At 43.6% G+C, this 21,732-nt stretch overlaps 1 protein-coding gene and 1 long non-coding RNA gene across 12 annotated transcripts in view; one reads left to right on the forward strand and one right to left on the reverse strand.

Annotated features, from left to right (window-relative positions):
• Positions 1-3,805: 3,805 nt before the first annotated feature.
• On the reverse strand, positions 3,806-16,876 carry CDCA4 (cell division cycle associated 4). Of its 11 annotated transcripts, XM_086895111.1 has the most exons (5): positions 14,040-14,209; positions 11,298-11,378; positions 11,007-11,109; positions 9,166-9,443; positions 6,131-9,003 (listed from the first exon to the last, which is right to left on the reverse strand). In XM_086895111.1, the coding sequence occupies exons 4-5, from the start codon at positions 9,208-9,210 to the stop codon at positions 8,248-8,250; spliced, it is 801 nt and encodes a 266-aa protein (XP_086751237.1). In that variant the 5' UTR covers positions 9,211-9,443; positions 11,007-11,109; positions 11,298-11,378; positions 14,040-14,209; the 3' UTR covers positions 6,131-8,247. The 11 variants fall into 11 exon arrangements, 10 of the variants coding, with proteins under 10 accessions (XP_086751237.1, XP_086751232.1, XP_086751238.1 ...); XR_015288561.1 differs by lacking the exons at positions 9,166-9,443; positions 11,007-11,109; positions 14,040-14,209 and adding exons at positions 3,806-4,983; positions 15,734-16,092 and having other exon boundaries at positions 8,147-9,003; XM_086895106.1 differs by lacking the exons at positions 9,166-9,443; positions 11,007-11,109; positions 14,040-14,209 and adding exons at positions 12,086-12,142; positions 15,734-16,091.
• LOC111929751 (uncharacterized) overlaps positions 15,637-21,732 on the forward strand; it is a 51,556-nt gene continuing 45,460 nt past the window's right edge. The window contains exons 1-2 of the long non-coding RNA XR_015288562.1: positions 15,637-15,721; positions 20,874-20,931. This is a non-coding gene — a long non-coding RNA (uncharacterized LOC111929751). The remainder of the gene's footprint in view (positions 15,722-20,873; positions 20,932-21,732) is intronic.

Genomic DNA, 21,732 nt, shown 5'->3' on the forward strand with positions numbered 1-21,732 from the left:
GGGCGCCGCCGAGTCCCGCGTCCCCCGGCGCGGCGCTCCGGGGGCGGCCCCGCCCGCGCTGCCGGGGATGGCGGAGCGGCCGGGTCGGGCTCGGCCGAGCAGCGCGGTGCTGCGCTCGCTGCTGCACTTTGCGCCTTGAAACCACCGCGGAGCCACCGGCCAGCCCGGACCCAAGCCCACAGCCACTCCCGCCCCCCCTCTTTTTTTTTTTTTGTATAAACTCGCGCTCCGTCTGTGACCAAAACTACCAAATTTCAGTGAAAGGCGTGCCCTGGGCCTCCACAGAGCAGCGTTCCTACAGCGCCGGTGCCAGGGCTCTTGGGTAACGAGGCGCACAACCCGACCAGCCCTAGAGCTACGTCAAACATTGCACAATTCTGCCATGAATATTCACTTGATATTTTTTTTTTTTTTTCTTCAAAGATGAGATGGTTTTAGCCATGCTCAAGCCTCATATTTGCTTTTCACGGGCATTTGCGTAATCAAGTTACATTGGCACGAGTGTTTGTACAAACCAGATTTCAAAATCTGACACTGAAGTGTTTGTGAAGGTCGATTTTCCTCCTTTGCCGAACCTTGCCATGGGTTGGTTACGTGATGCATCCCCAAAAAGCTGCTTGATCTAAACCCATCTTTGAAAGAGCCAATCTCTAGGACATTAAAACCAAACAAAACTCAAGGACATTTGCCCAGATGGGTTCCTACATTGACAGCGAGCACAGACCAATTTCATACACAAGGTTCCATGTTGGTCTCATCCATACTACAGAAACATTTGCAATTGTCTGCTGGAGATAGGCTACAACTTTGATGAAAGTTTTTGTGATTATTCAGCAAAGAAGATTTTTTGTTTTAAACCCTCAAGTCCAATAGATTTTAACCCCTGTGTCTCCTGATGGGTAGGAGTGTGCAAGGCTTGACCCAATACAGGAGTGAAGGGCAGAGAGACAGAAAGCCGGAGCTGACCCCCACGGGTCTCTCACTGAGGATGAGGGGACCATCTCTCCAGGCCACCACTCTTCTGCAGCATGGTGCCCCCAATTCCTCAGCCACAGCTGTGCTCTGACCTCACTGCTGGGGGTCATGGAGCACAGAAGGGGAGCAAGTGCTGCCATGAGAAGCACTAATGAATCCTTTTTGACACGCTGCCGGAGCTGTGTCACCTCCCCGAATGGCTGAGGGGTGACACCCCAACCCCCATGGTCCATCTGCTGCACCAAGTGTAAGTGCAGAACCAGTGTCAGCACTGAGGGGGAGGAGTGGACCAAATACCTCCCCCAGACCCCTTCCTTCCCACCACACACTATGGCTTAAGTGGAGGAGTAACCCGGAGATGTTCAGGATTCGTCTGCCTGCTAAAGTCAGCCAGGGACAACCAGGAGTATTGCAGCAGGACTGACCCCTGCCATATGCTGGGGATTATCTCCAATGAGGAGACACAGGACAGGCGTACAAAGGTAGCTGGATCTGGAATCATTATGTCTAATACAGAATATAAAGGGGTAGTTTAACTAGCAGTACCCCTAAAGTGTTCCCATAGTTTGAGCCAAGGTTAGGCTTTGCAGACTTGACCCCTGCTGGTAAAAAGTCTATGACCTCTGGGCTACTCTGCAGCAGCAGTAAAGTCCTGGACAATTCTCCCTCTCTACAGTTCAAGACAATGCTTGAGCCTCTGGTACAACCATTCTTCTTAAGTCCAGCATACCTCCCAGAAAGACACCAACACCATTCACTCTTTCTTGAGTGATTAACATAACATAGTCAGGTTCTGTGAGCAATTTTTGTTCTGTGCAATAGGAAAGGGTGAATATGCCTTCTATAGTGGGTGTTTCTAGAAAGGACAGTTGTTTCAAGCATGCTCTGACAAGAGGTACCGGAAAAAAGAACCTGGAGTTGTTTAAATGCATGCATCACAACCTTGGATTCGTGGCTTAACACTTGAAGTTAACAGAAATGACCCAAAATATGGTGATTATTTGCAAAGAGTTTGGTCACTTCTTTGCTTGTGTTAACAGTAGAATTCACATAAAAGAACTGGAACCTCATTTAGCTTGGCAATATTTAGCATCTTATGTGCTAGAGGAGGCATGCTTGTCTCACACAGTGAATTCAGAGGTCTGAGCACACATATAAGGCCTTTCTTGACAAAAAACTTCCTTTAAAAGGCCCTTATGTTCTCAAATGAGGTCATGTTCTAGGAGTCTAATGCTCTCCCATTTTGACTTGAACTAAGCTTGAGGCAAACAGGATTGCATATGATTTTTTAATGATTTAAACACGGCCTTTCAGAATGTCTGTACTCACTGCAGCAGTCCAGGATGCCATTCTCACGAGCAGCATATTTGCTTTTGCATCAAATTTTGCATAAACCAGGAAAAAACTCAACCCTCAAACCAATCAATGTCTCTATATAACTCACCTGAAAGGAAAGCCAGAGGTTTGCTACTTCTTCTTACCTTCATAGTCGGCATCTATTCAAAAACACGGTTCCAGCAACACAGGAACTAATGAAGACTGCTTTCCTATGGATTTATGCCTGTGATTAATTACTCTGTGTCTAAGGTATGAGCTCTAATTGAAGCTGGTCTCATGCCTGGAAACTTATGTCTCTCCCTTATCTGAATTACTGGATATCAGTACAGAATGCTGTTTTCTTCTGGTATCTCCACACTTGGATACATTCTAAAAATGTAGTGACTGTGAGATCTGCCAGATTTGATTGACATAAATTAGCTATTCTAAAGCTGAGTGGCAGAATGATCCCATATATGCCATCCTTCCACAGGGAAGTGAGAAAGGCAGAGCACGCTGCACTAAAGCCCTGTTAGTTTTACCACCTCTTTTTGGTGGTAAAGCCGCTGTGAACAAACTAATCCTAGACAGTTACTCAAGTTTATTAGAAAAAGCTATGACACAAGATGCTTATTACAAAACCTAACAACACCTTACTGAATATTTCTCAGAGTAGGAAATTAGCCATTGTTCTCTTTTGTCAAAAGAATCATAATTTACAAGAAAAAGCACTTTCCCCCTATACCTTTCAAACAAAGCAGAGACACAAAAGCAAACTATGGTACCGAGCTTCAATTTAAACAATTAACCATTCAGAAATTTTGTCTTAAACTTTCAGTCAGCTCACTGGACACAAAATAATCCAAACACCCAGTATTTTCCATATCTAGCCTTTCTCTCAGTAATGACTTCAAACACGGAAGAGTGAATTTGTTACAAGTACTGGGGTTTTTTCTTTTAAGTATTAAACTCTTGGTTTTTGAGTTTGTTTTTTATCAACATACCTGCTCTTCCCCTTGGAAGTCCTGTTTTGTAAGCTTGCAGAACCCCAGGTTGAAGTTGCATTACTTGGTACATTTCTTTTCCTCTCCAAATCTTGTCTGTAAATGGAACATGAAAAATAGCATATACAGTTCCTTTGCTGCAGCACTTTACTATTGCAGTACATACTTGCACTTCCCACAAGCTCCACGGGGACTTCCAAATACAGCATACAGGGGAATACAATTTCTGTTTAATTCTGGTTTTGCAAGAAGTCTTGTAATCACCTGTATCTTCAATTACTCTTGCCTAAAAAGATGACAGTTGAAATTACTGAAATATTTCCCTGGCAATGCAAAGCATTAGGTTTTCCTATTGATATGTTTGTCATGCTTGAATATTTAGCACAATAATTCTTCAAGTCATAAACCACTCATTTTGGGGGAATGTTAGTTAAGCAAATGAATAATTATTGTTTTTTAAAGAAAGAGCTACCATACAAACTTATGAAAAGCATGTCAAATAATGAAAATTTTGGATTTTTCACTAGCTGTTTATTTTTTTTTTTATTATTTTTTTTAAGGCACAACAAACATCTAAAATAAGTCTCTTTCCTGACAAATTATTTGATGGAATTTTACCTCTCCATGAAAATTCCTTGGGAAAAAAGTAGGAAAACTTAACTGCCAACTTTGCAAAAGACAACAAAAGAAGTTTAGACAATCCTTGCAAAAGCTTGTATCTGATAAGCCAGATTGACAAAAGTATGTATGTTCCCAAAATCTTTATTTCATTTCTTTGAAACTTGGTGGCTTTGTACTCTTAGTATTAGTCACAGAGCATGAAGTAACACTCATTTAAGAACTGATGAGCAAAAAAATTTGTCATCATCAGTGTCTTTTTTTTTTATATGGGACTTCACATTCTAGGCCTGAGACACAAGCATACTTTCACTTTGAACAGAAGTAATTTTTGAAAGCATTTTTATTTGTTCTATAATAGATGTCAGAAAACAAATGTGTTGGGTTTTTTTCATTCTAGCTTTTCACAGTTTGTTTACTTATAAGGTAATATGGAATAAGTTGCAGGACTGCAAGGCAGTCACGCAAATCAATATTCTGAGACACAAAAAATCTATAATGGTCTGGTAATTACAATATTAAACTATACTCTCAGCCAATTTAAAATGCCTTTTAAAATGCTTACTAAAGCAGCCCAGACATACCCGAACTTCAAAAAAAGTCTAAGGACAGCTTTGAGAACAGGTAATTCCTGGTGAGTCTCAGGGCTAAGCTCACGTGTGAATCCCTAACTGCTCCAGGCTGAAACCCTTCCCTGCTGCACCTCCAAGGCAGACTGGTCAGGAAAGGTGCTTTTTTTATTCAAAGACCTGATTCTCTCTTCATTGACTAAATTTGTTCTTTAGGCAAATATAGCTACAGTCGTAGAGACAAGCATAGAGACAGATGATGTCTTTTGCACTTTTGTCTTAGGCAAACTCCCAGAGCTGTGGCAGAGAGAGGGGGTTAAAAGAAACCAACATACACCACACAAACACAGAAGCAATAAGCAGACAAGCCATGGTTACAGCACCCTGGATCCTTGCACTTCTTGTGCGTTTGCAGAATGCCTGAGCTCTGATTTTCCGGCAAGGGAAAAGGGGAAATAAAACCACATGCACAGAAGAAGGGGACAGATACTCAGTGTTACCTGCAAAGGAAGCAGATTGGATATTAGCTATGTGCTTGACAGTGTTTTCTTTTGTGCAGGTCTGCAGCCCAGTGACACCAGGCAGACCAACAGCCCTGTCAGACACACGGCATTGATGATGTACAAGCTCCACAAGCTCCTTCCCTAGGAGTACAAAGTGCTAGGAGTGGCAGCAAAATTTGTCACAAGCTTTTCCTAATTTAAGAGGCTAAGTTTTTGTTGTTGTTTTTTTTTAATTTCCCATTTACAAATAGAAATTAAGAAAATCCCCACCAGCTAACATTTGTAGCAACAGCTTACTAAAGAAATGAAATGGCAGTTAGAAAATAAGATTTTTTTTTTATTATTCCTTTTTTTTTTTTTTTTACCACCAGGAGAAGCAAAGCATGAGAAGCTGAATCAGATTGAGACACATTATTAAACCAACAGGGAGACAAGCTGATTTTACAGACTGGTCTCTGCAAAGTCAGACCAGTTGTAGGCACCCATCAGTTCTGCATGGTGACTGTGCAAGTTTCAGCAATAACAATTATTATACCTGCTGAGCCAAGATATCAGGCTTGTAAGAGCACATAAGATTTGGCATAAGTTTTAAGAATGTAATAAAATAGAATATATATTTCTGTTTAAATGCTTAACTCTATATATGTCTACTTACCTAACACATTTCCTGTTAATCCAGCTAGTCTCTATAAATTGTTTTAACACTAATAGAGTTATAAATACACACATGTGCATTTGAGACACAGTTTAAGTTATGAACAAGTTATATTGATTCCTATCTGTAACATGCAGACTAATGCACATGAAGGAGGCGGGGAAGAGCATTTTTAAAATATCTTAATACAAAATTGCTCATTTAATGAAAATAGAGGGTATGGAGGCAGAGGGGAACATCCATAATTGCTCAAACCTGTGGTTTTTCAACACAGTTCAGAGCAATTTTGGGAGGTTCCCAGAGGAACGTAAGATATTTAGTTATTCCAATCAATGTTGATATTCCCTTTATAAAACTCTGAAACTGCCTGGCTTTCTGATTAACCCCCTAAGGCATCTGCAGTCCAGTCCAGCAGTTCATGCACAAAAAAGCATCAAGAAAAATTACCTGCAGATTTATGATTTTTAAGGAATCTCTGATACTACAAGAAACACTACCAAACAAGCCAGCTTTATTTCACTGTGAGATATGACATGACAGTTTGTATCTTTATTTGGATCCTCCCAAATCAGCATTTATTACTGCAATACCTATGAGTGATCTCTCAATTAAAACATGTAGCATGAGCAAAATTCTCTTTGGTCCAGCAATATCCTACAGACTGAACTTGCAAGTACCTATATGCTATTTGGTGCTTTAACGTGAAGTTATTAATTGAAGTGAGAAAGCAAAGTTTAACTACAGCAACTACAAATTATCTTATGCCAAATTTAATGTAAAGAAGCATCTTGCAGTTCACTGGAGACTCACACCAAATGCATGGTTTCAGAAGATGGAGCCCATACGCATTCAACTGTCAAGTTTGCAAAATTTAGCTAAATGATACGATCTTTCCTCAAAGCAGATGATTCTAAAGCACATAAGCTCAGTGGTCTCCTTATTCTTGAAGTGATACTCAAATGTTCTTAACACCAGTGTGGCACCCCCACCTCCAATCCTGTTCCCAGGTTTGAGAACATGCACCACAGGTAAGGTCACTCATGGGAAGGCAGAGCCTGTCACACACAGCAAGGTTTTCTTTTCTTGTTCAGCAACTTGCTTGGCTTAGGTCTACAGAAAACAACCATGTTACTGAGAGATGTCTTCCCCTGACACAGCCACAGCCAACATATTCCAGTGTTGAAACCAATCCACATTTTCTCACTTCCCTGCTAGCTTGGGGCTTTTCCCCAGTAGCAGCTTCTGATGGTAAATATTTATTTTAGAATAAAATCATAGGCTAGACTCAAATTATCCCTTTTCCCCCAGAAAGCCTCCTAGGAAGGAGCTTAGTTATATACACTCTAAACCAAATGCGCTGGAAAAAAAGACCACCATCCTGTGTTGTATTACATTTTTTGTTATTTAAAAAAGCCAAGAGGAAACTCTTGGTAAGAGTGGGACATATTAATTATGACAAGACATCATGACATTCCAACCAGTGAGACTTAAAGGCCGCCAGTAACACTTTTTGTAGTAATTAGTGCAAGATAGTTATCCCATATAAACAAATATTTGATGGTAGACTTCCATGATAAACAATTCACTTGATGACATTTACATATAAATACACATAAATAAAAACCTACATCATTTAGGTTTGTAGTTAACAAAAAGTATGGTCTGAAATGAATTAAATGTAATTGTGTCTAGCTAGATCAAAGCTCTTCCTATAATGATACTCAAATATGTGGGGTATGAAAAGCATAAATGTACAATTCTCAATTTAGTAAAGTACTACTCTATAAAACAAAATCATGAAAACAGCTCTTACATTTTAATGCAAAGTATAAAATTGTATATTTACATTTACATACACTTTACTGAACTACATTGGGTAGCTCATGGTAAAAAAACATCCCTTTTTGAAAATCTTGCAAAAAATACATCAACTGCAGATATGATCAAAAGTTACTAAGTCAGCAGCTGACATAACATCTGTAGTAAAAAATATATTTTAGGAAAATACCTGGAAAAATCTAAACACCAATAAACACTTTAAAACTATTTCTGAAGTAAAAATTGTAGCAAAACCCAGAAGAAGCTAGCAAGGATAACAAAGACTATTGCATACTGCTCTTTAAGAGCCATGTAGCGATGTAAAACAGAAGCAGCAGGTATGGTAGGAGTTTTGTGGTGTAACAAAGTGGAAACCAGAGGAAAATAGGAAACCAGTTATCCAACTTCTCTCTCTGTTTATTACCATTTTTATGGAAGTATAAGAAGATGAGAGAATCCCTCTCCCTGAGGATATCCTCTATCAAAGGCTAAAAGAAATTGGTAAAAAGAACCCAATTTCAAGAGCCTTGGACCCCCAACATAGACACTTTTTCCATATGTACTTACAGTTCAGTGTACGATAAATCAGATTGTTACACTACAAGTTACAGGTTAACTTTAAGAGTTAACACTATTTTGCAATATGAAGTGCTTCTTAATATATATATCTATATAATATATAGATACCTGTAAAATACTCGTGCAGATTTGATAGAACAAACTGTGGAAATTGCTTTCTCAAGTCTTTTCTTCCCATTAACAGATATTTACCTCCTATGCAATGAAGTTCAGGATTCAACAAGGATTTCCACAATATGATCAAGGTCATTAAGATCAGATTTACAATTAGAGTTAGAAGCTGTATTTGTTGGAGTAGAAAATGTTTCAAGATTATCACAGTGTCCCATTTTTGTGTTGCTCATCATGCCAGTTAACATAGTATCAAGATCATAATAAGAATTGTCAACTTCTGAAAACAGATCTTCAACAGAATTAGGGCTTTTATTCTCCAGTGTCTCAAATATTTGATCTAAAGATTTTTGAAAGTTTCCTTTATTTTCTTGTGGATTCTCCATTTCCCACACGTTGCTCTGTAGGTTTCTCGGTGCTTGCACTGAAGAGGCTGTTGACATAGTTTCTGAACTATCTTGTGCCTGGTCACTCTCAAAGTCTTTATTGAAAGTACCATAGGCTGGAACATGCTTTCCCTCAGCTTGATCCCTAGATGAACGGCAGAGGATATCTGTTGAAACAAGACGATCCAGGGATGCCTGCCCTGTACTCTGTGTATTTATCATCTGCCAAGTCCCATCTTGAGTCATTTCCTCTTGGATCTGCCGTACCGTGTTGGCTATAAGTACTGAACGACAAAGGTTGGGTTCGACCAGCATGTGACACAGCTGAAGTTTAACCAAGGACATATCTAAAAGTGACTGCCGCTGGAGATTATAGGAAGGGATAGCCTTAATACCAGCCAGAGTCCCTTCAATATCTTCTTCACCATCAAAACATTTTCTCTTCAACCCTCGTACAAACATTGTGTCCTATTAAAAAAACCAAACAAATAAAAAAAAAAAAATCCATGTACAACATAAACAGCTTAAGAGAGAGGAGGGAAAAAAAAGTACTAAAAAAGAGAACAGCGAACTTTAATCTTCTATTAACAAGCAAATTCTTTAAAGATAGAAACATCAGAATTGTCATACCATGTTCTGGAATGGCCAGTGTGGTACAACAGGGGTCAGGAACATGTGGACTGGGTCCCAAAGGCGACATTCGGGAACCAGGGGTGAGCAGGTCCACAAGGCATGGCATCGGAGAGAGGCAGGGGCTCCCAGCTCCTGGCTCCCATTAAGCTCCACACTTGATGGAAGTCAGGGGCTGATGCCTCGCACAGAAGCAAACATCTCACCGGCTGTATTTCACCTACTGGAGAGGCAGTTTCTCCTCGCTCCTCCCGAGTTTCTACTGGCATGCTTAACCTCTAATTTTGGAAATAAAAATACAACCTGGCATACCATCTTTAAAAGATTTGACCCCTCCAGAACATTAATATGCCTTACAAAGTAACATGAAAGAAATAAAACATGGGCAGCATATGTGAAAAGATTAGCTTATTTTGGCTACAAATAGAGTAATATCTAGATTTGTTCTATGTAACTTGAGACATTCAGAAGAGGTGCCTAAAGCAGTCCTTCCAGTTCCCTTCCTTGGGTGAGTAAGTGAACTGCATAATTCCAATAAGAACTGGGCAAGTCCAGTAAGGATAGTCACAGTCATCCTCTGTGTGGGCTCCTGTACTCCTTTCCCAGTTGACTAAGATAGCAAAATTCCTATATTCAAAGCTTAGGTTCACAGCTAAAAACATACAGGGTGCATGCAGGCTTTTCAGTATTCACACCTAAAATCGTTTGCTGAATTCTCCAAGGGGTGCCTCTGAAGTACCAGCCTTAGCTCTTCTTCTGAATTGCACTAATTTTGACAACAGTATCCCATGCAAATATTGCAGCTGGTACTTTGGAATACAAAGTAACTTTTTTTTAATGTAGTGTATATCACTTTTAGTCTTATAAAAATTGGGCTGTAAATTAAAGCTGGTGCCTGATCTTTACATTTATGCTTCTTCCTTATTTTCTTTCTAAGTCTTCTGATCTTAGAATTCCTGTTTGCCCACTATCTGAGGACTTTTTTTCTTAAGGTAGTGACCCAAACAAAAAAGTTTTTCAACTTTAAAGGCTGATAAAACCAAAATACTATTGCAGTGTCTTTGTATATAATTTCCCATTTTCCTCGATAAGCCCTAAACTCTGCCTTGCTTTTCAGGTTGCTACAGTACATTCCACATATTTTCAAGGAATTCTCTCTCAGCTTTTTCAGAGACTCTAAAAATCCACTAAAAGGCAACAACACTGTTCCTTTCAAAATACATTACATGCTTATCTACTGTGAAAACCTGGGGATAGCACAGTAGCTAGATAAACACTTGGTCTGACTCTGTACAACACTTGTTACATTGCTGTATATATCCATGAAATAACCTTCATTGGGATTTACCCGCTCTTGAAAGATTTTTTCCACTGAAGGTACAAAACTCTTCAGAAATCATAATGTGCAGAGACTACAGAATTGAATCAACTTGGTCTTGTAGTAATTTTTCATAACTTCTTAAAAGCTATCCATGGATTAGCTATGGATTAAATACTTTGGACATTTCTTCTAAAATTTTATCCTGAAACCTAACATACTTGCATTACTCCTATTAAATACAACACATGATGTTTCTCAATAGATCCTTTTCCAGATTTTTAGACAAACCTGCAAATTTCCTATCAAAGGATATCCTACTTAGTTTTTCCTACACTTGTATAATTTCTGAACACACCCTGCCCTTCCATGTGAAACAACCTCTAGAAATATCTTTTGGGACTGTGTACAAATTATGTATGATTGAATCATCGAACATAAAACACTGTGCAGAGTTTGAAGCTTCTTTTATTTCAACTTACATTTCTGTGAAGAGTAATTAAAACTTCAATTGAATGCTAACCTGGTTTTCTTACATCTATAATTTAGCATTTATATGCTTTCTAAGGCACACCAGCAGAACACAGGAAAAAACTTGAAAACCTCAATACATCACACTTGGGCACCTAGAAGCAGACGAAAAACATTTATTGATTCTTAAAGATAAATCTTCCACAGCATTCACTGGATTTTTTTCTAAAGCTTGCTTTCAATTAGTATCTTACATGATAAAGCCAGTTCTTTGTCATCCTGTTCTCATGACTGCACAGAGTACCAGGTTATGGTTTCATTTAAGAAGCAAAAAGTGACGTACCAGGAATTGTGTTTGATGCAGTCCTTCCTCTTCTCCCATGCTACTGAGCAAGAGTCCATACAGTAAAAGTGACAGCTCCACCTGCCAAGCACAGGGAAGCAGGATGTCAAGCAGAGACAGGAGATGCAGAACAAAATAGTTTTGCTTCAGTATCTTTATCCTGGTATGATGTGAGCATCATTCCCAAAAACATGAATAGTACAATTAAACCCAATGTACAATTAGAGCACAAATGTGATTTGGCCAACAATACCCCCAAAATCTGCAACAGGAGGAAAATACCAGTTTAATCCCAAGTCCTAGGCTATTGACTTGACCTTTGGACTAGCCTCTCCCTTCTGCCTACACCTTTGCCATTTAAAGGGCAAACAAATTTTTTTTTATATGAGCATTAAAGTGTTCACTTTATAATGACAGCAAGTCTTCCTTTACTTTTATTACAAAACTATAGTTTCCACCTTTGTTGTACAAACCCATGTGTGTCTCTGTAGCATCTAGAGAAAATGAAGTGGCACAAACACAAAACTGTAACATAGCAAAACATGAGAATTTCCCTTTACCAGCACAGAAACTTTGTGACTAAGACTTATTTTACAAGATGACAATAATGAAAGTAATGACAGTAATTAAACTGCTTGAACTATAAAGGCTGAGTTTTTAAATCCATTTAAAGTATAATAAGATTTGATATATCAAATACAATTCCCTTAACTACAGAAACTAAAAAGAATGCTGCTCTAACAGGCTACAAAAACTTTTATAATAAACTATGGAAACAATTCAGATACTTTTCTAGACATGTCTGTGCAGTACAAGTCAGTTGTGTCTCCAACTGAAGTGCATACCTAGAAAAGAAACAAAAGAGGATGCACATGGACATCTGTTGTTATTTTCTGTTTTGTCTAGTAATAAACAATTTCTCAAGATTGCTTACTCACAGATGTGGGGTGGGGGGGAAGAAGATGGCTTACAAAGGACTTGGGGGTGGGAGTGCAGAAAACATATTTTTCCTCAAGAAGCTTGCATACTTGTTAAAATACCATAATGGAAAAAAAACAAAAAACACCTTTAACATTCTCAAGCCAAAATCTTTTGACTTGATCCCAAATATTCAAACTACATGATTTTATGTCATGGAAACTGTATTTCAACCAACTCATAGTCTCATTTTCTTTTATGGACTGAGCTTACAGCAACTTTAGAAACAGTGTCTTAAGGCATCTGAACTACAATTTCAGTCAGACACCTTATCAAGTCAGTGAATTATTTCTTATTTCTGGCAAACACTTTATGACACTATAAAAGTTCAGAAGTTTTTGCTCCCCAGGTACAGTTTCAAAACATTTATAAATGAAAAGTGATCTCTTCGACAGCCTGTGGCTGGTAACTATTTGAATCCCAAAATTTCTATTTATGGGAGGTAGGTGACAAGGACATAAACCTAATTTGAAAAAACCCAACCACGAAAAACACAACAAACACTCCCCCCTCCCCCGCCAATAACTATAGGTAAATATGGTGCAGTCATGAGAAAAATAAATTGAAATATTTTCTGATGCTATTTGGTATATCTGACAATTTAAGGGGGAGAGGCTGTGGCTGTTTGCCTTGCAAAGTAGTGGACAATACAGGAGGGGACCACTGCTGTTGGTAAAAGAGCCATTATTACATCCACTAACTAAAAGACAGGGGATGCGGGCAGACCAGTCCAGTCTGTAATACATTTACATATTACAAAAGTAAAGCTTTCCCATGCAATATAATAATATGTAAAACCTGCTGCATGTGATTCCAGGTTCTTCCCTAGGACAATAACCAAACCACGTGGACCTCTGTTAGTATAAAGCTGAAGAATATGTCCATCACAACATTCATTTATTTGGGTTCTATAAACTGGCATAGATGTGTACCTCAGAAACCTCACTAAAAGCATATTAACTTCGTAGCTACTGTCAGATGCAATTAAAACCTTGCACACAAATGACCTCCTGCAGACTTCTCTGCATTATCTCCAATAAGCACTCTTCTCAAGAGAATGCTAAATTTGAAACTTAATTAATTAAAATCTAAGTACCTTTTCCTATTGATTTATGTATTAAATATATACATAAATTTATACATGTATATAAATATATAGATATATAAATACTCAAAAAGGCATTAGCCATTGTGTAAAACCTTTTGCTACACCAGAGCAAGACTGCTGCTGCTTCAGAGTCAAGGTGCTCAAAATCCCCTGAAAAATTCAAGCAACATCTTTATTTGTCCAAGAGGCAGCATCATCTCCTTTCTTCCTCTGCTATCCCAGTGTCATGAGCCCAAACTTTGTGTGTTCAACTAAATTGCTGTTTGAAACATCAGTGCAAAATAAATGTTGTTAAGAAGACAACAGCTAGCTGCAGCATCGTGCACTAGGAAAAAGGAGTTTTGGGGGTTTTGTTGTTTTGCTTTTTTAGAAAATAACAGCACAGTATTATGCAATTCATTATAAGTTTTGCTTTTAGGATTGACAAATTCCCAGTCTGCTTTACAAATAAGAGGCTTGAAATTTGCTCCAATTCTTATTAGAGCATCAACTTCAGAACTCCAGGTTCACACTTAATTCAGACTCATATAGTGATTTGCTGCCAAAGATATACTTAAGTACTTAAGGGAAAAAGCTGCCTCCCATGAATTGGGGTAACAGAGAAGACACGGAAATTCAGCAGTGCTCATCTTTAGGAGAAAGCAGACAAAACCTACCTAGGCCAGTGCTGGAGGTTGTGAAGCACAGTGGTGCTTTTTGTACAGGCGAGTACAGTGATGATGGTTAGCACAAGAAGGCAATAAGGGGCCGTATGTCCCCTCTACTACTCTAATCCTCTCCGCTTCAACACTGGCTTTTCTAAGAACCGTGGGAAGAAACCAAAGCTCTGTGTAACAGTGGAGAAAAAGACGGAAAGAGAGCTACTCCTCCTCTTTAACGATGCACGTGTACCCATATGGTGGTGTCGAGGTACAAGGTGGGATGCAGACACAGCAGAGGGCTGCTAAGGCCAGAAACATCGCTATTCGGACTGGAACAAAGGCCTCTATAAAGCACTAGGGTCTGTCCACCCTGGGGCGTAGGGGGCTTGCAGGCAGCTCTCCGGCACTCGAGATATTTAGGAAGAGGTTCCAGCAGCCGGGGAAGGGCAGGCTGGGCAGCTGGGCTAGGAGCTCGTGGAAACGCAGGCGGGGGCCAGGAGCGGTGAGCGGGGGGAGCCCGGAGAGCCGGGGGGAGAGGCGGGACCAGGGCGGGGAGCGAGGGGGAGCTCCCCGGTGGTGGGAGGGTAGCGGAGTGCCCGGCAGAGGCGCGGACGATGAGGCAGCACGGCTGCGGAAGGGACCGAACGGAGGAGAGGTGCGGAACAGGCCCCCTGTCCCGCCCGCCCCGGCCCCCTCAGCACTCCCGGCGGTTACTCATCGCCCGCGCTCCCGCCGCCATTTTGAATCGACCCCGTCCCCTCCACGGGTTTCGCCAGCACCGGCTTTCCACGGATCCGACCCACCCCAGCCCGACCCAGCCCACCGTACTCACAGCTTTGCCGCTGCTGTCGCCGGCGCACGCCCGCCCAAGAACCCGCACTCCGCTCCCGCCTCACCGCCCGCTCCGCGCCCGAGGGACGGGCGGGGCCAGCCGGCCCCGCCTCTCCCCGCCCGCCATCTTATTGTCAAACCCCACAAAGGCACTCGCGTCTGCCGGGGGCGGGCCTTTCCCGGAGACCGCGCCCACCAACGAACGACGGCGGCTTCTATTGGCTGTTTCCAGGCCCGGCAGGCGCCAGTCGCCGCTACGATTGGCTATAGCGCCCGTCTGTCCCGCCCCGGGCTCCGCCCCCGAAGGCGGTGGGGTTGCCATGGCAGCCCGGCCCTTCCCCTCGGCCGTGAGAGGCTGAGGGAGGCGGGGGCGGGGGCGAGGCGGGGCCACCCCGATTTCAAATCGCAGCCAAGGGCCTGCGGCGCGTCTGGGCTCCCGGCCACGGGCTCCGGCGGGAACAGGTTCAGACCTGGCCGCGCTGCAGCCCGCGGGGAGCCGTGCTGGAGGAGGGAGCGTTAGCTGCCCTGGCCCGGACACTTCCCGTCGTCAGGCGCCACTTCCTTCAGGGCTGGGGAGCCCCGGAGCTGTGCCCGCGGGGGTGACAGGCGGCCTCAGTACTCCATTAGCAAGGCCTGTGGCATTTCCTGTTAGGGCCCGGCCGCCCAGCCCCGGGTCTCGCAGTCAGAGCCAAGAACCCGCGTGCTTGGGGCGGGGGTGATGTCTCACACTCCGCAGGGAGCCGCTGTCTGAACACGAGTCAGCAGTGAGTGCCCAGCTGGACAAGGCCAGCGGCATCCTGGCCTTTATCAGGAACAGTGTGGCCAGCAGGACCAGGGAAGCGATCGCCCCGCTGTACTGGGCACTGGTGAGGCCATACCTCGAGTGCTCTGCCCAGTTCTGGGCCCCTCAGTTCAGGAATATTGAGGTGCTGGAGTGTGTCCAGAGAAGGAAAGAGCTGATGAAGGGTCTGGAGCAGAAGTTTTATGAGAAGCAGCTGAGGCAGCTTATTTAGCCTGCAGAATAGGAGGCTCACTACAACTCCGTCACAGGAGGGTGACCCCCCCCCGCCCCGGTGGGGTCGGGCTTTGCTCCCAGGGAACGAGTGACAGCACAAGAAAGAACATAGCCTTAAGCTGTGCTGTAGGGAGTTTAGGCTGGACATTAGGAAGACTTTCATCACAGAAAAGGTGATTAGACACTGGAACCGGCTGCCCAAGGAGGTGGTGGAGTCACCGTCCCTGGAGGTGCTGAAGGAAGACTGCACCTGGCACTTAGTGCCATGGTCTAGCTGACACGATCCAGTTTGGTCACAGGTTGCACTCCATCTCGGAAGTCTTTTTCAGACTGATTCTGTCCTAAAGCTGCCATTGCCCTGCTGGGCGAAACCCCCTCCCCAAACCTTGCTCGCCGCTGTGACCCCAGCTCGATGCAGCTGCACATCTGTAACCACTTAGGCCGCCCCAGCGTCTCTCGGTCGCTCGCCCGGCCCAGCAGCTACGTGCCGGCTGCTCGGGAGCAGCCCGGGGGAAGGAGGGGCGGCTGGCCCGGGCTGCCGGAGAGCCGCACAGGCGGCAGCTGCTGCCTCCCGCCCCCGGGGCGCGGCGGGACGGGGAGGGGAAGGAAATGGAGAAAGGGTGGGATAGGCAGCAGGAGCTGGAGGATCGGCGAGGCTGATTCCTATTGCGGCTAAGGCTCTGTAGGAAAGGATGGGAAACAGCAGAGCTGTGGCATATACGGTAAAGCAGGAGGAAATAACGTTTCCATGGCAAAACAAGATCTGTTTTTAGGAAAAGACAGTTCACTCAGTCATCCTTTGTCACTTCATCCGGTCTTCTTTGTAGAAGTAGCCCCGAGTTCATTTGCAATTTCGAAGTTACCTTCAGTTTGCTCAGAAATGTCAGGTCTCTCATGAAGCTGTGCATTCAGGTAATTATTCATGCCTGAAGCTTCTACACAGGCTGGCCATCCCCCGACTGGGTGGGCTGCGTGTTCCCTTTTGTTCTGACTCAGAGACCATCATTGATCTGACCAGGACCACATCATATGCTTTATTACTATGGATCCCATTATTGATCATAATTACCTCTGGAATGTCATAATATTCATCTAAGAAGTCATCTATAAGAATTCTCTCCTTGCAGCAAGTACATACTATTGCTGAACAGAGTTTATGCATTACCTGGATATATTCCCACACCAGCACCCTTGGCATCACACAGATCTGAGTTTTTCATTAATAGCTTTGCTGATGTCTGCACTGTTATGCCTCTGGTTCCACAGTGTAACACACAATTCTCTAGGGTGTTTTTCCCCATGATGGATGTTTAAAACCTCCTTCACAACTTCATGTTGCATTCACTTCAAACGGTAGGATTATGTACAATCAAGAAAGATGTCTCCTTTTTTTTTGTTTATTTTACCACAATATAAAAGCCATAGCCTTTGAATTCAACTGAATAAGCACTGCAGAGCAGGCCCCCTAGAACACAGTGACCAGGAGACATGATGACTGTGTCTGCTTCATAACAGGCATTTACAGCTGTCAGTGGATTACAATGAAACTGTATTTCTAGGTCTTTACCACAATCAGCAACAAGCCCAGAATCATACCATGTTCTCAGATGTCAGAATGCAACCTCAATCAAGGCTCAACACATCACACAAAGTAATCCCAGTCATCCTCCTCCTTCTCCCTGTCCGAGTCCTCCAGACACACTGGTAGAAGAGCTTGACATGCTCTACAGCTTGTGCTGTCTGGTCAAACTCTCCTGACTCACCACACACAACCCACAGCTCCCACATTGGTATCTGGTATCCTTTAAGCTTCAAAGGTTCCAGCTGTCCCGTGACTCACACAAGAAAAGCTGAGTTGCACAACTGCTTTCAGAGCCGAGTACTCCATATCAGCTACCCCAACAAGAACTTCAAACACATCTGTACACCAAACTTCCTACCATCTATGTGATGCAAAGACTTTTCCCAGGTACTCAGCTGTGAATTGTGTCACCTCTGAAGTTTTGCTGTACAAAGGAACAGTTTGGACCTTAGGTTCTGAACCAGAGCCAGTTTCTTTAAGCTCAAGGTGGTGCCTCTGGAGAGGGATCCCAAAGAAATCTCTGTGCTTCTATATCCTCACAGTCTGTGCACCTGATCTTCCTGCGCCATTGGTGGTTTATGGTCTGCAGTCTTCTAATACCTCATGGAGTTCTTTCTTCATGTCCATGTGGGCAGGCCGTTAATTGCTTCTTCCATCCTGGGGCACTTCAGGATCTCAACTCTTATCTGAAGACACCCAGTCTTTCTTTGTTTACTCCCCTGCTTAGCTGTCCCTGCTAACAAAGTTCATTTAAAGTTCCCTGACACCAAGCTTTCAGCAGGACCCACTCGTGCTAAACTGTCAGCACGTTACAATTAAACTTAACCCTAGACAATTTATTTCTAATATTTTATAAATAAACAGTAAAATCCCCAACACACAGTCAGCCAAGATATAATCCTGGTAATCTCTAAATTACTTGTGAAACAAAAGATGATCAGTGTGAAGAATATCTGGAAAAAGTACATTCCCGTTGGGCACAGTCTCTCCCAAAGCAGTGCCTGGTTTGTCATGATGATGCCTTAGTCACTCCAGGAGCCGTCACTCCAGACACTCAGCATATTCCTGGAGCAGATCTAGGCTCTGCCGCCTCGGCTGCTCCCGCAGGCCACCGCCTCCCACAGCTGGCGGCAGCAGGGCCTGACCCTCCTCCCACGGCCCCCGGCAGCCCCAGCTCAGCAGGAATTCAAATAGGTATTCCCACAACAAATCCTCCAAGAACCTTTGAGCCTCCGTGGAGGCCCCTTTCGAGGCAGTGTGGAGGCTGTTCCCTGAAGGATCATGGCTCAGAGAGTTCATTTGCATTGCTCTTTCTAGTGATAGCATAATCTATATAAAGTTAAGTCCCCTCTCTTTATCCTTTTTTCTTTTTTTTTTTCTGAGTCGCTACAGTGAGAGGATCACAACATTTTTATAGGTTTTTCCCCCCTCCCAATATCCTCTCCAGTGAAACTGGAGGATGTTTTATAGCTTAAGAACTACATCATCTATGTTTCTGACTAAACCAGTGAAAGAAAAATTGTGAAAGATTCTCCATCTTCGTTAAAAATCTGAGAAACTAGCGATGCCTCCTCATTTGGTTATTCTCAGCCAAAAGCAACTCTCACATCTCACATGTGTGAGAAACAAAACTCCAAAAGTCAAAATGGAAAAATCTGGACGGGTCTTTGCAAAACAATGCAGCCTTAAGTATTTACTAGAGAGCTGGAAAGAGATATCTGCAAAACAACCTGACAGGGGAAATGGAAATGAAGAAAGTAACTGCATACAAAGAAAAGGAAAAAAAGTGAGGGAATCACTGGCCAGGATTGTCAGGAGACCTTTAAATCAAAAGGTAATTCAGAGCATATACCCAGAGCTTCTAGACAATTGGGAAGCATTGCACCTAGTAAGACACTGCAGAGCAGCCTGCCTGCTGAGGAAATGAATAACATGGGTGACAGGGAAAATGGGGCAAATCAGCTCAGCATGTCTCTCCTGGGAAGCCGGGTCACCACTGACACGCAGCAAGATCTCCAGAGCGAGTGGAAGTTCTGAAGGGATTTAAAATCACTGGCAGCCTGTATGAAATATGAATGAGATGCTCTCTTTGTCTGAAACAAGAGGCACAAGGGCTGGTTTAACAGGAGTAGGCATTGCCTCGACCTTTCCAAGCAGGTCGGAGGTGTAGATCCATCCTTAGCACATGGAGTGCTTTGAGCTGCAGCCGCAGCCTCAGAGCAGCAGGGCCGGGTCGAGCGGAGCTGCCGCCCTGAGCCGCCTTCCCTTGGCTGGGCAGGGGATGTGCTCGGTGGAAGGACGGGCTTGGCTTCAGTCCCTGAGAGCTGCGTGTGCTCCAGCCGTGCCGCCTCCCCGAGCGGAGCATCCGCGGCTGCGGGAGCTGTGCCGGCAGCCAGCTCCGGCTCTCCCCATCCCACAGCCCGCCTGCTCTGCCGGCAGCCCTGCCTGCCTGCTCCTCCGGCGGTGGCTGGTACCGGCTGGTGTGACCTGCGTGCCATGGGCGCTGGAAAGCAGCCACTGCTCCCTCCCGCCCAGCCCCCTTCCTTTCCGTCTGGAGCAAGCCTGTGCTGGGCTGTGCTTGATGCGTCGGGAGCTTTGCCGCTCCTTTCTCAAAGCTGCTCAGCCCCTGCTGAGCTGGCCAGATTTTCACACATTGGCTGCGGCGGGAAGGCTGTTTAGAGCTGGATAATGTTTATAAAACCGCAGAAATTAACAGAAACGCAGTGTCCAGGAGCAGGCCTGAAACTACCCTTTTAAAAGACAAAAAAACCCCAAACCAAACAAAACCAGACATGACTCAGCCCTGAACTGGAAGCTGTGAGCTGTCAGCAGTGCAGTTCTGTGCTCTGGCTAGTGACTCCTTTTGAGAGACAAGGTGTGTTAGCTCAAGCTCTCTCCATTACCAGTACGACTGCCTGTGGTTTGGAAGAGTTTTTTGGCGGTGATCCCACTGGTTCAGAACGAGGACAGAGCTTGCTTGCCTCTGCCTGCTAAAGACAACGTAGGCTTGTTCTGAGTCTGTATTGTTTCTCTCATAATTACTGTTTGATTAAAGCATTTAAGATACTTTTGTCTTTTTAATTTGGCTCTAGAATAGGGCAGGAGGCCCACTCCTAGTATACATAGTTTCCTTTAAGCCCAACCTGGCAAATTTTGATTACTTCTGAGATAGGCAGCATTATGAATCAGTCCTGAATGCTTCTGCAGACAAGCACATTCCTGCAGCAGAGCTCACCTAAAAAATCCAGAGGCAGATGGAAAACCAGCTAACAAGTAATTAAATTGGGCTGTTAGTCAAGAAACAAGGCTGTAGTAGCAGCTCAGCTGGGCCCCATAAGCCAGGCACAGGATACAACTTCACTGTGCAGTCTGCAGTCACAGTGGGCTGAATGTAAGAGAAAGTGTTTTTGTGTCGTTGCAGTGCCTTAATGTGTGGATCACCAAAGGTGGCTGGAAGTTCTGCTCAGCCTTCAGTGAGGGTAAGCTTCTCCTTCACTGCTCTGAGCCTGGATGTTACTCCTACCTATACTCCTACCTTTAAACAAGGGCAGTGGGCAAGTGGGGCCTGTAAAACAAACCAGGTTTGTAGTAAGCAGTGAACATTTGTGGACTAACTGTAGCTTGATGTTGGATAATAATGATGCTGGCATGAAATGTTAGTGGCTTACAAAATGAGAATAGCAGAGTCAGAGCACTCATCACCCCAGCTAATCCACGAACCAGCTAATACATGTCTGAATATGGCAGTGTTGGCTCAGCTGGGTGTTTGAAAAACTGAACAGTGATAGTAGGCAGGTGATGGGAGGGTGTGTGACTGTCAGCACAACAATGGCAAAGCATTAGGAAGAAATCTGTCTGCCTCAGGCCACCAGCCTCAGGCCTTAGGTTTTATGGCTGTGGGTATCTGATCTATCTACTAGGAGGCCATAGATATTAGGAATGACATGAGCCAAGAAGTGAATTCTTTGTAAGAACTTGCACAGACTAAGATACTTTGTGAGCTAAAAGCATTGCTGCTGTTTTTACCCAAGCTTTATGCAACCAATAATAAATTGCTAAGAAGAGGTATTAGTATGTTTTGATTGCAGCAAATGGAGTGAAAACAGGACATAGGAAAGCAGGTAACCTTGCAGTAGTCCACCAGCTCTCTTAGCTTGCCTGGCTAAAGTGGTTTGGTTGGAGTTAAAAGACCCCTCACAGGCCCTCACTGTTGAAGTCAGTGAGTTTTCCCTTACAGCGGAAAGGAGCTGAAAGAAAGAGTGCTCTAATTACAGTATTTG

This window comes from Cyanistes caeruleus, chromosome 6 (assembly GCF_971803275.1).
Source record: "Cyanistes caeruleus chromosome 6, bCyaCae1.hap1.1, whole genome shotgun sequence".
Classification (NCBI taxonomy): Eukaryota; Metazoa; Chordata; class Aves; order Passeriformes; family Paridae; genus Cyanistes; species Cyanistes caeruleus.

Bases quoted from the DNA above. Each gene is read 5' to 3' on its own strand.
- CDCA4 (XM_086895106.1), bottom strand. From the start codon at position 16,033: ATGAAAGTCTTCCTAATGTCCAGCCTAAACTCCCTACAGCACAGCTTA. The intron at 12,143-15,733 runs GTATGGCCTCAC...TTTCTTTTCTAG, and splicing joins AACTGGGCAGAGCACTCGAG to GTATGCACTTCAGTTGGAGA. The intron at 11,379-12,085 runs GTATCTGAATTG...TGTGCTTGGCAG, and splicing joins GCACAGACATGTCTAGAAAA to GTGGAGCTGTCACTTTTACT.